Here is a 14,648-nt window from a genome sequence, read left to right on the forward strand (position 1 = left end):
GAATTTAGTCAACAAAAATTATTTTGTCCTTTTTTACCTTTAACTTATTGAAGATATTAATAAAAGTGTCTCATTTAATAAATGATCGTAAAAGTTATCATGAAAAAAATAATTATTTACATGTCTAAATTTAGAAATTTTGTAAATATTTTGAAACATCCATCAAAGGAATAATAAGTAAACAAAATGGGACTGAGGCATTATTTTTTACATATCATCATTATTAATTTTGTTTATACAAATCTTTCAAACTGAACTAAATCAAACTATAGGTTTTCATAAACATTGAGATTAGACAAGAATTTCCAAGATAGAAATTGAGCTTCCTAGAAACTAGACAAATTATACATTATAAAGGAATATAGATGGATTAGTTCCCATTCCCACCAAATAGGTAACCAAGAGAAGATCCACCCCCTGGGGCAGCATGCACTTTAGTGGACGGTCGATCCTGCACCCATGTGTAACAGAAAATAAAAAATCAGATTCATCTTAATTAATTATTTATACACCAAATTTTATATCAACCAAATTTAAATCAGATTTTTCTATTTTACCCTTTGCAATTTGAAAATTATGATTTAGTCCTTGAGGCATATTGAAATTTAATCACTTAATCATTATATTTCCAAAAATATATTACTTAATCATTGTCTTTGGCAACCGTTAAACAAAGTAGTCATTCTATTTATACTTTTTGCTGTTATTCTATTTTTATTGTACGTTTTATGCTAAAAGCAAGAATTAACTTCTTCTTTTTTCTTTTTCTTTTTTTAATAATTGTCTTCAAAAAGAAAACTTTTTTAATAATGAATAATATACTTTTGCTTTTTTGAGCATATTATTTTTTAATAACACTCAATTAATTGGTCATAAATAGATAGTCTTTATTATACTTTCTTAAATTGCACTTTAAACATGACCAACATGAGATTTTTTTTTTTTTTTGGTTAAAATTTTATAATTGTTATGAGGTTTCTCAGATAACAATAATAAAAAAAAAATTTTAAAAAAAAATCTTCATAATCAACTAAATAACCTTACCTTACAATCACATTGCATGCAAAAATATTATTTCCCAAGTTTATATCACAGAGAATAGCTGAATTTGATCGTACCGTAATAAAATTACCACAGTTCTGCCCATCTGCTCGATAGTAATTATTGGTAAGATTTCCATGGATGCCTGCCGGAATTTGCTTATCTATCGGTTGTGAACCAACAATAGGTTTCTGAGAAGAAGGGCTTTTAGCAGCCTTATCATTGTTAGCACTCTCGCCGTTACCAAATAGGTAACCTAACGAACTCTGTCCACCGCCGGCGCTAACTCCACGGCCCATCTTTTCTTCTTCTTTTGAACCCAATCAAATGAGAACTGAAAGGCAATCAAAGTTAGGAAGAGTATATATAGAAAGAGAGAATAAAAATGGTATGATCTTAATTCCAAAAAAAAAAAAAATGGTAAGATCTCAACCATCAAATTCAAATTGGACGGTTGAAATTTCATTATCTTATTATATAAATGCTCACGATTAAGACAAAAATAATGTTATTATTAGATATTTAAGGTATATATGGGATTATTTGGAAAAATATAAAAATAAAAAATAAAATAGGAGGTGTGAGCTGGCTTCTGTTGTTAGTTTCCTTTCAAAGCTCTTGTGAGGACGGCAATGGTTCACGTGTCTTTCCTTACTTTAGTTCCGGTAATAGTTAAGTAGTGAAACGGTAATGCTGTTGTAGAAAAAGCTTTTCTAATATTAATTAGATATTCTTAAATTTTAAAATAAATTTTTTACATTTTTAAAATTTTCTAATTATAAAGTTTTCAACTTTAAGAAAATAAGTCGATTTCACTTGAAATCCTGAGACCAACCCAGAATCAATTAATTCTGAACTAATTTTGGTTTTTTTTTTTTTTTTTTTAAATCAATTCCAATTAGATTCCGGTTCAAACCAACCCCCGATCAAGCAAGTCCGTGGAGTATAAAACAAGCACAGTAAGCACGATCTAAGCTTAGATCATCCAATACCACATTTATGACAAAGATATGGCCAAAACAGGAGGAAAAATCATCTGTGTACACAAATTATATACCTACCGAATCTCAGAAATCAAATCCTGAGCCACAAGGAAGGTACCCTACAATCTAAAATACAGTTGTTGAAGATGGTTGCATGCATTCATGACGACAGCCGGTATACACCTCAAATTTAAGAAAAAAAGAAAAATACAAGCTTTTAAAAAATCATGGCATTTTTGATAAAGGACACTAACCCATAAATTTGATAAATACCCACACTTTACAAGCCACGTGAACGTTTAATAAAATTTAATTAAAAGCTAAAACTTCATTAAATCAAATCCATATACTAGGCTTAAGAAACCAAAGCAGGAGGAACAGCTCTCCATTCAGTCCCTTCAAAGCTTGGACTCTGCTTAAACTATCAGACTCAAAAATCACAGATTGAAAATTCATATTGAAACTTTGGCGCTTGACCCAGTTGAGAGCTTCTTTGAAAGACTGAAACTTGCAGCTTCAGCCACCTTGGGTTCTGTAGGTCCTTGCACAACACAACACTATTCCAAGCAGCAACATATTTTCATTATCATCCCAGCCAACCTTTTTTGGTTATTAAAACCAGCAGTCAAGGACGCATCTGTATTGCACTTTGAGTATCCAAGAGGAGAACACTGCTATTTTATTACATTTCTCATATATATAGATATGTACGATTCAAAATGACATGAAATATAAATCTAATAACAAAATAATCTGCTATCACAATAGCAATTCAGTGGTCAAATACAAGTATATCGATTTAAAAAGGATCCATGCATGCATATATCTATATATTTTCAACATGTAAGCTTTTTTATAGTTGCATTCACTAATTAGTGCAAAAAGGTAAAGAAGTGAAGAACCAAGGAACAAGCTATCATCTTACTGTATTCATTACTTTAATTTATGGTGGTCTTGAATTCAAATACACTCTCCCAACAATCAAAAATAGGAAACCAAGATCCAAGGAAAATGACTTCCGTTACTCTCTTGCAATTCTGATAGTGTGAAACTTCACTACCATAAATAAAATATGAACATTCTCTTCTTACCAAGAGAAGAGGGAAAAAAGGGGAGATGGGAGTTAAATTTTGCGCTCTAATAAAGATGGTTGACATTTTTTATGGGAACTAAGCACCAGACAACAAATAATTTAATGTTGTATAGGCATTTATACAGCCACCCAAATCTTCTCTTCTAACCGGTTGTAGAGAAGACTAATGCGAGCAGCAATTCTACAGCATGTCAATTAAACTCTCAACAGACTCTTAAGAAGTCATCTAATTACCAATCTATCAAGATGAAGGCATCTTAGAAATCTCTACCAATATCTTGTGAAGGGCTTGAGGCTTTGAGAAAAAAGGTGAGTGATCAGCACCTTTTAAACGGAAAACCTTTTCTGGGGGACTTGAGTTTATCATGCTTTCCTGTAGTGCAATGGGTATGGCATTGTCTTCAGGAGTTTCTATATAAAACCGTCTAACTGTTCCATATTTCATGTCTGAAAGACAAAGCTTCTCCAAAACTGGTGCAAAGGGTATTGGCCTCATTGAAACAGATGCTAATGCAACATCCTGAGCCAAAAAATACAAAAAGAAGTAAGCGACAGCGACAGTGATAAAAGATAAAGACACAAGACATGTTCCCATACCCAGGCATATATGGAATCAAATTACAAGACGGCCAAGGAATGTTTTTACATATCTTTTTAAGAATATACTATGGGAACTATAAAAACATTCTCAAGAATTAGATTCACAAAAATAGAACAATACAATTTGAAACTGATAAATCAATCCAGACAGAATTAGACTTGTGAGATTTGATATGTGTACACAGGTCAATTTGGTGTGAAGTTCGTCAATTTGGTGTGAAAGTTCATTAGGTGTGATGTAGGATGAACCACATAGGAGTCCCATATATGTGGTCTGCCATCTTAAAGTTCCGATCCATGGCCACAACCAGTGGCAGAGTTAGAAATAATTTTCAGTGGGGTGATTTATTTATTTTGATTTTTAGTGGGGTCAATTAGGTTAAAAACTCTAAATTTTTTCACTTAAATATACTTTTTAAAATTTTTTTTTATCAATTAAGTCCTATATATAAATTTTTTTAAAAAAAGTTGAGTGGGGTCAATTGACCCCACTTCATTGGCTCTGGCGCCGCCCCTGGCCACAACCCTAGACTCATGTGTAGGTGCTATCATTTTGATCCAAAATGGCAATCCTATCAGCACAGTTTCAGATTGAGCTTTTTTAAATTTTTTGGATTTCAATTTTAGAAACCTATTGAATATCCAATATGAAGTAACCTATTGAATATTCAATATGAAGACGTTGTATAATTCCCCAATTCACTAATAGAGTCAGGAGGAAAGAAGACTTAATACCACAATTATAGGGGTCTTCCTACTAAAAACTTAATTGCACATGGTATTTTAACTAGCCTGTCTGCCTTCCTAGATGTTAAGTTTCAAACGAATAAATTTTGATCACGTTGTGCCAAGCTAAGCACTGCCAAGATTGTGGTCTAAGTCTCTCACTATCCATATTAAATTGATGATTACAGAAAGTTAGTATGTTTAGACAACCAGAAACCTTATAAGACTCCTTTAGATGCCATTGTGCAAACTTCATTTTTTGTATGCTCTTAGATCAGCATGATCAAATTACCTTTTTGCATTTGTTGGGAGGCCTGCCTGAGATACAAAAAATGGGGTGACCCATTTTCCATCTCAAATCACTTACATAAGTTACTCCCTATATCCGTAGGGGAGTTGCTAGCCTGGAGATAAAATCCCAAGACCGATAGGCAATGATACACCAGATCAAAGACCATGTAGTAGACTGCCTCTCAAATTCGAATAATGACAAAAAGCAAAGAATGAGGTTGGACCATACCTTTGCAGGACTTTGGTTGAACAGCAACTCCTTCAATAATGATTTGTCCAGGTCAATGGCAGTCGGAGGAAGACTGCTCCCATTTGCATAAACAAATATCTGTGCCTGTCGCATCAAATCATTTGAATCTGCCTGCAACAATTTTGAATTAGTAAGAAGAACAAAAGGAGAAGAAAAAAAGACAACCTCTTGTCAAGCAATAACATTAACAGGAATATTGAAAGCTGAGATGGGTAGGGTTATGTCTAAATATAGCTTCAGAAATGGACTTGCAAACTAAACAACTATCAATTGCATCTCAAATTATCCATGCATATGTAGATCCTAAAGCCAGTACATGTGCTGATGTCATGTCCTCTCCTCAAGACTAACCACAGTCGACTAGGTTGGACAACCTCAGTCTAACATAGAGAAATAACTTCTGTAATTCCAAAATGGATCTTATCAGTAAACCATGAGCATGTCCCACAGGAAAATGCAGAAACCTCAACACTGTGTTGGCCGCAAACAACTCTTTAAATGATTTAGAAAAAAAAAAAAGTAGTTTTTGTTACATGTCTTGAATAGTTGATTGATACCTTTATTAAGAATATAAAACTAAGCCAAGCTCCAAAACAGCATCATTTTAGTAAAAATTGGAAAAAAAAAAAAAAAAAAAAAAAAAAAACAAGCTATGGACAGATACTAAGGAAAGCAATTCATACTACAGGGGTAAATTATATTAATGGTCACCAAACTTTACATTTAATCTTACAAGGTCACATAATTTCAATTTTTCAGTCACTAAACTTTGATTTTTATGTCAATGGGAGGTTACTCATCAGAATTCGATCATCAAAAACACTAATATGGTACAAAAAATAAAATATTTCATTTTAAAAAAATCACATCTTATCCTAATACATTAATTTAAAATTTACATAATAATTTATTTAAAAAATAATGTCATTTAAAAAAATAAATAAATAAATTTCACTCTACCATTTGTATTATGTAGCATTTTTTTTCTTGTCTTTCCTTTATTCCTTCATAATCTTGATTTTTCTTTTGTGAAATATGTAATATTTAGTGTCATATTACCATTCCGATTGTCGGATTTCAGTAGGTGACCTCCCGTTGAAACAAAAATTAAAGTTGAGTGACTTAAAAATAACAAATTGAAATTATGTGACTTTAATGAAATTAAATGCAAAATTAAGTGGTCGTCAGTATAATTGACCCCATACTACGGGTATCCTAAATTTCGTTTCGATTAATTCCTATAAGAAGTTTCTTGAAACACACAAAAATATTTCCAAATGAATCATTTCATTGAAATGAATGAAGATTTTACAAGGGGCAAACCTGTTGTGAGAACATATCAAGAGTGCTCTGTCCATTAGTCAGCATAGCTGCAGCAATAAAAATAGCTTTTGAAGTTCTATAAGGAAATAACTCCATTGCATATGATATACAAGCACCGCCAAAATCATGCCCCACCAAAATCACCTGCATAAATTAGCACAATTAACAAGAAAAATTGAAATACTAGCATCAATGCATTCACGCAATAACAAATAACTTAAAACTGAACCATGAAAACTTCATTAGAAATGCAACGTATTTGCACACTAAAAAGCAGGGGATAATCAACATCAATCTTGTCTTTAATGTGAAAGAAAAAGAGAGGTGTGTTTGTTAATGTAGAACACCTTCCAGCTCAAATTAGTAAAAGGAAATCATGTACTTGAGTATTTCAAAAGCAACTAGAGCGACCCAAGATCGGAAATTTTCTGATAATTTTCTCATATGTTAATTCAAAATAAGTTTTGAAAAAACAATAGAGTGCAACGTACAGTTTCTAGTCACATTGAAGAAAAAAGTTGTGACCGAAAGGTATCACATGGTAGAGAACAATAAAAAAATAGTAATAAGGATGTGCATGAACCTATCTCAACAAATTTGAAACAGAATATATATAATTGTTGATGCTGGTTCTCATAATTTCGTGGTAATTGATAAAATATTTCAAACCCAACTTCTACTAAGAAAAGGCAGCACATATTAAAAGAAAGAAAAGACCAACAAAGACATAGAAAATAACCTTCTCCCCATCAGCAAGTTTCTCGAGAAAGTCAGTAAGAGGCTTCACATATTGAGAAAGACTGGTAATGCAATTTGTATCAGAAGAATGAATCCCAGAGCCAGTTAAGTCTATGGCAGTAACTCTGAAGCCACCCTCTTCCAGAAGTGCTATTGTTTTGTACCAACACCAGGCACCAAAGCCTCCCCCATGAACAAGGACAAAATGATTTGTGTCAAGGCCATCAAGCTTGATATCCTGTTGAAAAGGAAAGCAGTTAGGAAAAAAAATTGAATTTGACAGAGCAGAAGAACTGTGAAGCATAAAACCCAAGCATTTTGCTTCAGTACACAATTTTAAACTGTTTATCAAATCAATCCCAAGGTAAAACCTCCCAATGGGATCTTATGCTGAAAATTTATCAGAAGAAACTCAAACAAGGTGCTTAAGGCACAGAAAAGTAGGAACATAAAAGAAGGATCTAAACATCTTATGGTAAAATAACCTATACACACCTAGATGTCACATTGAATAAGGCATATGAGAAATAAATAATGCCAATGGATTGGAATGATTCCCAAAGGAGAAGGGCATGCCTAAAGCACTCGGATCTAAGTACTCGACATCATTCTAAGTACATGAAAAAGTTTTGAATGGAGTACAAGATTTTAGATTTTAGAGTACAATATAAATTATAGCCAATTAGCCATAATCTTGGATTTTTTTAGAACCCTAAAAATTATAATTTGAAACTGTAGGCCATTACTTAAGCATCACAAAATGAAAATTCTAATAACATAGTTGTACAATTTCAGTTGAAGTTCTAATAGATTTAGAAAGCAAGTGATTTTTGACTGCCTATATCTTAATTTTAATGTCAATGACTAGTTCAGATGCATAAACTCAAACACAAGACACAAGTAACACATGCATCCAAAAATCTAAATGAGCATAAATGAATTAACTAAGGAATTAAGACAGTTTGAAGTGGCCCATGGGGAAGTTACAGATGAACATATAAATTTGTTCCTCAACAATGTCTCTTTCAACTATTTACATGATGATCCACTGATCTTCTTGCCATTTAAGAGCAAACGAAAAAGAAAGAGATTGTAAAAATAGAAGTGTATACTCAGAATTGACAAATTCATTTCCCAAAAGCCTTTAGATATCCACATAAAATTTGTCACGAGAAAAGGTAAATCCTAAAAATATCACATAAAAAGAATAAAAAGGATGAAAGACTGAATATTAATTGAAAAAATATATGTAGAACCATTGAAGACCAAAATTTGCAATCTTCAGAAACATAAGGCAAGCAAGAGACTATTAATCCAACTAATTAGCCAATTTAGGCCTCCAAACAATCAGTATACTAAATCAGAAAGTAAAATGATCATTAAAGACCCAAAATTTAACATCTTCGACCATCACTGTCAGACAGAGAAACCAATGCCAGTAGATAGACAATTAATCAAACTCATTACTTTTGCTCTAATAAATATGCAGATATAATACAACATAACAACAACAGGATCCTCCTATTCACTCTTAATTAGCAACTTAATTCAAACGACATGAAAATTACATAATCCTTCATGTCCTATAATTAACAAATACAATAATCATATCCCAAAATTGTCCAAACCCACAAACACATAATCCCACCAATTCATGATTAATAGCATATAAAAAATACCGGCATAAATCCTGTTATTTCCATAACTATGAATTAACAATGCCCAAAACCATATGCATGTCAATGTATATATAAGCTAAACCACATGAACCTGGTTAACAAGCTGGTGGGGCTGCAACAACGGGTCAGTAAGTGACCGGGCCCTCGAACTGGAGCTCCGGGGCAACTGGGTTTTCTTGGACCCGGAATTATTCGGGTACCGAAGCGAAGCCGACCGATCAAACGGCAATATTCCAGTCCCGTTTTGTTGTTGCTGCTGCTGCCTGAAAAGAATGGCTGCAGCTAAAGCCTGTTCCTGAATCAAAGAGTCAGTACTGTCTTTACGAGTGGATCGGACACGGGTCCACCGGTTGCTGGAGTTGGGCACGGATTGCGGGTTACCCTGTAAACGTTTTGTGGGTTTCTTCTTTTTCACCGTTTTGGGTGCGAAACAAGTGCAAAGGTTGCCCATTGCTTGTTCATGTATATAGAAGAAAAACTAGAAAGACACTATATATACATACATGTATATATATTAGATTATCAAGGTGTGGAAGAAGCGATAATAGAGAAAGTAAACACAGGCGGGTCCGGCAGGACTCAGGTGACTGCCACGGCGGTCGTGCTGACGGCTGCAGACTACTGAAAAGTTCCAAAGGAGTGGTTTTTATAGGAAGCTTCAAGTTGATGACAAAGATGCGTTATATGTTGGGTTGTGCAAGCTTTTATTTCTTTTACTTTTCTTTTTCTTTTTTTAATTTAATTTTTTTTTTCTACTTTTCGAACTTTTCTAATCGAGGTCAGACAAAATTATTTCACGGGAGCAAGTATAAGGCATGGGGATTTGGGGAGGTGGCACCTAGCAAGCAAGCTAATCAAATAAATAATTTATATGAATTTTGTTTTTTTATGTTTAATTGTGATTAAAGATGTTAATTTATCATGTAGAATCATAATTTGTCCTTCTATTTTGTCCACATTTGGATTTTGTTTAGTCAATGATGTTCTATTTGTATTTTTCTTTTTAATCTTATGCAAAAAAAAATATATATCATAGTATTAGAGATTTTAATTTTTCACTTATTAATTATGTTTCCTCAGACAGTATATCATTAAAATTCATATATGCTATAATAGGAAGTAAACTTGTCACGACCCGATTCCATGGGCCGGACCGGCACTAGGGCCCAGGTAAGCTTAAGGCCCCCGAGACCCGTAGTAAGCCTGAAACACTAAAAATTTATTATCTCAATATAATTTTAAACATTCAGCCCATATTATTATGAAAGATAAACCTCAATATTTTATTATTTCTCGGCCCAAGTTTATCTTCTACAGCATTCTATAGTTCGAGCCGAATTTACAATACATCACATTCTAATATGGGCTTACAGAATTATTTTGTCTATGTTAATTTACAGCTAAATATATGTAAATTCTACAACTGCGGAGTCACTAATTCTTTGGTATACATAGCTTTTTATACGCATAATTACATAGTGAAATAATTATAGAACCAGGAAAATTTTCCTATTGCCCTGCGCCGAAGAAACATAGCCTAAACTGGATTAAAGAAAAACTTACTTCCTGGAAAAATAAACAAGACATGTGAGTTTTCTAAGAAGTAATACTTATTGCACAACACATGCATTCACACAAATGTATAAATATATCAATCTAGTCATCCGACTAGTTATGTGCTCACGCGACCAATCACACAAATGGCATATCACCAGCACTCACAAGTAATGTCACCTTCAATTAAACAAGCAAGTGGAAATTAGTCAGTGGCGCCACCTGAAACCCCAACGAGCCGTCCTCACACATGGCTCGCCCTCTCATACATGTGCACCAGGGAGCCGATCCCCCATACGGCCAACTGGTCTAATCCTCACTGACCAGTCCTCTCATTATTTTTCCATTCTCTCTTCTCTTTTCCATATTAACAGGAGGCAACTCGGTGGTCTCCATCCAATCTAGATCATCAAGTGCTCACAACAGGAGGCCACCCTGCGGGCTACAATCAAATCTAGATTATCAGGTGCGCAACTACAAGAAGCCATCCTGTGAATTTCCATATAATGTATATCATCAGGTGCACAAGGGGGCGCCGATCTCCCATTTTCCCGGCCGACGGTCAAGTATCATATCATAACCGGATCCATATCACAGACCGTCCTCACAAACCCATGGTGGTCCACTTCATCCCAATTCCACACAAACAAAGCACAACATATCACAACGCAATTAATCAAGTATTGCAATTAAATGCAAACATATTAATCAATTAAACATCGTAACGCAATGCACAATTAGGCATCCAAAATCAAATGCAAATAAATAAGTAATAGTGTTAACAACAAACAATAATAAATCAACAAATAATAATAATGATAAACAATAACAATGAAAATGAATAAATAAATATTCGAATACTTAAATGAATAACAATGATAATAAATAATTAATCAGAGTACTTTATTTATAGAATTTATTTAAATAAACTTATTAATTATATTGTTAATTAAAACTAATCTAAGTTCTATCGAAATTTCGGCAGCATCTCCCCTAAAAGTGGGATTATCTACCTGCTTAAATATCAGCAATATTATATCCATCAACCATTACACACACAGCCCATCCATCGGGCAATCAAATAATTTAATTTCCCTTCCTCCTTCAGAAACAACAATGTCAACATTCAACTAATAATTCAAACATGTTCCATTCATATTTCAATCATTCCTGCTTCACATCAATATAATTAGCCACTTTAGCTAAATACCGAATAAATGAAATCGTTTATACATACATATACAAGCAAATCTTATACTGTTAAGTTAGTTAATTTCATATAATTCTTATTCCAAATACATATACCTTTAATAATCTTATGCAATTATAATTCATAAACTCTTTTATTTTCTTGATTATTAACAAGGATCTCATAATTGAATTTAATGATCTACGAATCATCTTCCTCACCATACATGATCATAGCTAACAAACCCATTTTAATCGTCTATCAAATAAAAATAAGCATTTATATATCAACCAATACAGAAACTTGGAAAATATACTCACTTATATATTTTTGTTGTTCTAAAACAATGCAAGAACTAAGGTCATTGCTGCCAAAATACAAAAATTCATAGCTCTTCTATACTAAAATCATAGATTACACAACAACTAACCCACCTTGCAAAAATTGAACTTACAACCTCATTCTTAGCTTTGATTAGTCAAAATTTATAAGGATCAATTTCATAACAGCTGTCAATTCGCAAAGGAATTAAGTTTTTCTATCTTAAAATCATGGATCACACCAACTAACTAAGTCCACGCAAGAATTAGATTTACAACCTTAATTGTACCATGTCAAACCAAAAAAAAAATCAATAGAAATAATTGAAGATAGCTGCTGCCAACCTAAGCAAATCAAGGTTTCTCGATCAAAATCCATATTATAAACACTAGTTAACTCATTTACCAACAAAACTTAACTTATCATGTCAAATGCCTCATATCAAGCAGAAATTTTTTAAGCAAATAGCTAGGTTGGCTGCTACCCTATCACAATCATTCTAAGTTCTTTCATAGGACCTACCATACACACCCTAACTTACACATTTCCTTGAAAAATGCAGTTATAGTGTCAATTAATAGTCAAAAATCAGATTTTTCCCAACTTCCAGTCGTGTGACTAGTGTTTCAGGAACCTAGCATTTCTCATTCATGATTCTAACAACCCTTTCTTCAAATGAGCTATTGAATAAGCTAAATAATTGAAGGAAAAGGGATCATATAGAGCTCACCAAGGTTTTGAATGCGACTTTACCCACTACGCTGTGATCGCAGTTTCTTGGTTCGCTGCGCCAGCCGGAACGGGAAGGAGAGAGTGAAGAAGAGAGATCGAATCTTCTTCCTCGACAATACTGAATCGACGCCGCTGGAAAATCAGGCAGGAGGAGGCTCGACGCGAACTTCCGATCGAAGGATGTCGCGGTTCTCCTGCACCTCCTACGTACACCAGAGACGAAAGAGAGAAGGGAAGGGAAGCCGGGACCCGCTGCGACGTGGAGGCGATGGCGAGGAGGCGCGGCGTTGGTCTTCGATTGTCGGAAGAAGAGGAGGAGGAAGAGGAGGTCGCGCGCTGGTGCTGGCGCAAGGAAGAAGAAGGAAAAAAAAGAAAAAAAAAAAGAAAAGAAAAGAAAAGAAGAAAAAGAAAAAAAAAAAAAAGGAAAAGAAAGAAAAAAATCTTTGAGCTTCTAGACCCTTCCGGTTCGATTCGAACCGGTTTGGTCTAATTTCAATGATTCGGCTCGACTTGCTTGGTTTTCGAGTTTTCAAATTGGTTTATGGGTCCAGTTTAGCAATAATAAAATACTAGCTGGTATGATTTCATTGGTTGAAATAAAAAAAAATTAGTTTTTAAATGAAAATTCTACGAAATTAAATTTTCGGGTCGTTTCAATCTTCCCCCCTTATAAAAATTCGTCCTCGAATTTTCGAGATGAGCAAGAAATAGGAATGCAACTAGAAAAGAAAGCATGTAAGGATATTTAACAAACAAATTATCATTTGATTGACATCCACGAATAAATGAATGAAAGGTTTCATTATAACTCAAAATGTATTCGTTCAACCATCTATTACATTTATTGTCACTTGATTAAAACTCACAGGAAACTTAAGTCTATTACTATAACCTCGAATTTCTATTGCCAACAATCCTATTTAGTGCCACTTGGCTGAAATTTACGAGAAACTTAAGCCTATTGTCTAATTCTCCAATTACTATCTTCAGACAGCTACTGAAATCTCTTTAGAAAATCTTTCTTTGAATAAAACTTTTACAATAAAACGAGAATTATCAAGAAGATGCATAATATATGTCATATATATTTCTCAAAATTATATAATTTCCTTTGAAAATTTAAATTTTCACTAAGCATTCCTTCATGAAAACCCAACATATAGTTTACAAACACAAAACGACTGAAATTTAATTGACTTCTAATATCAAGATTTAACTCGTTCAATTTACATATATTATTATTAAAACTTTTCTTTAATCAAAAATTCAAAAACTTATTACTTTAATTCAAAACTTTAAGAAAAAAAAAAAAAAAAAAATTTGTCTGCGACTTCCGTTGTCTATTATATCATAGGGCACTTCGAAATAACTGTCTGTTAATCCTCGTTAATCGTGATTTATCTAATCACCAACATTTCAATCTAAAACTTACTACTTACCCTTTCATCTAATACACATCAATACTAATATCTTCTATGAAAATCTCTTAAGTCCTAACCTAAGGCCATCTTAACACCCAAATATCACACCAAACCAATCTCATTAGTTTCTTATCGCCTAATGCATATATACTAATAACTTCTCACTTTTCTGTCCATATCATAGACTAGAATTTTCTAATCTATAGTCTTAACATTTAATTAAATGTCTTAATTAGCCATACGTCTACCTATCACTAACTTGAGTCAACTGTATATTTAACTTACCTATCTCATTTGTCCTTAATCAATCAATATTCTCCTATTCAAGTCGAGTAAGGTATTTATAAATTCCTCAAATTTTTTTTTTTTCTACCACTAACTCCTAATATGTATATTACAATTTGTCAACTATTATGTCTTACCCTTAAACTATCCAAGTTCATTTCTATTGTTATCTTTCTTACTTACACATTAAACAATCCTATACTCCAAATTTAGTAGCAACTCAACTTCTGTACCCAAAATTGCCTACCTGACCATTCCAACATTCGTGTTTCTATCTTGACTGCGAACTACCTACTTACCTATAGCATTGTTATCATTATCATTACCACCCCTTTATCTTATCCCACCGGCCCTGTGATATAAATAGACAATTTTTCAAAAATAATTTTTCTATATAAATAATTAATTTTCAATTTATTTAT

At 33.1% G+C, this 14,648-nt stretch overlaps 2 protein-coding genes across 2 annotated transcripts; both read right to left on the minus strand.

The window, feature by feature from the left end:
* Positions 1 to 178: 178 nt before the first annotated feature.
* On the minus strand, positions 179 to 1,395 carry LOC110010547 (protein SPIRAL1-like 2). Its single transcript, XM_020683205.2, has 2 exons — positions 1,119 to 1,395; positions 179 to 451 (listed from the first exon to the last, which is right to left on the minus strand). The coding sequence occupies exons 1-2, from the start codon at positions 1,338 to 1,340 to the stop codon at positions 371 to 373; spliced, it is 303 nt and encodes a 100-aa protein (XP_020538864.1). The 5' UTR covers positions 1,341 to 1,395; the 3' UTR covers positions 179 to 370.
* A 1,528-nt stretch (positions 1,396 to 2,923) lies between these two features.
* Positions 2,924 to 9,411, minus strand: LOC105644172 (putative methylesterase 11, chloroplastic). The gene is made up of 5 exons (XM_089720513.1): positions 8,816 to 9,411; positions 7,047 to 7,283; positions 6,308 to 6,451; positions 4,964 to 5,095; positions 2,924 to 3,637 (listed from the first exon to the last, which is right to left on the minus strand). The coding sequence occupies exons 1-5, from the start codon at positions 9,173 to 9,175 to the stop codon at positions 3,359 to 3,361; spliced, it is 1,152 nt and encodes a 383-aa protein (XP_089576639.1). The 5' UTR covers positions 9,176 to 9,411; the 3' UTR covers positions 2,924 to 3,358.
* Between the last annotated feature and the right edge of the window lie 5,237 nt (positions 9,412 to 14,648).

The sequence above is a fragment of the Jatropha curcas genome, chromosome 4 (assembly GCF_041381405.1).
Source record: "Jatropha curcas cultivar XTBG-Jc1 chromosome 4, XTBG_Jcur_1.0, whole genome shotgun sequence".
Taxonomy (NCBI): domain Eukaryota; kingdom Viridiplantae; phylum Streptophyta; class Magnoliopsida; order Malpighiales; family Euphorbiaceae; genus Jatropha; species Jatropha curcas.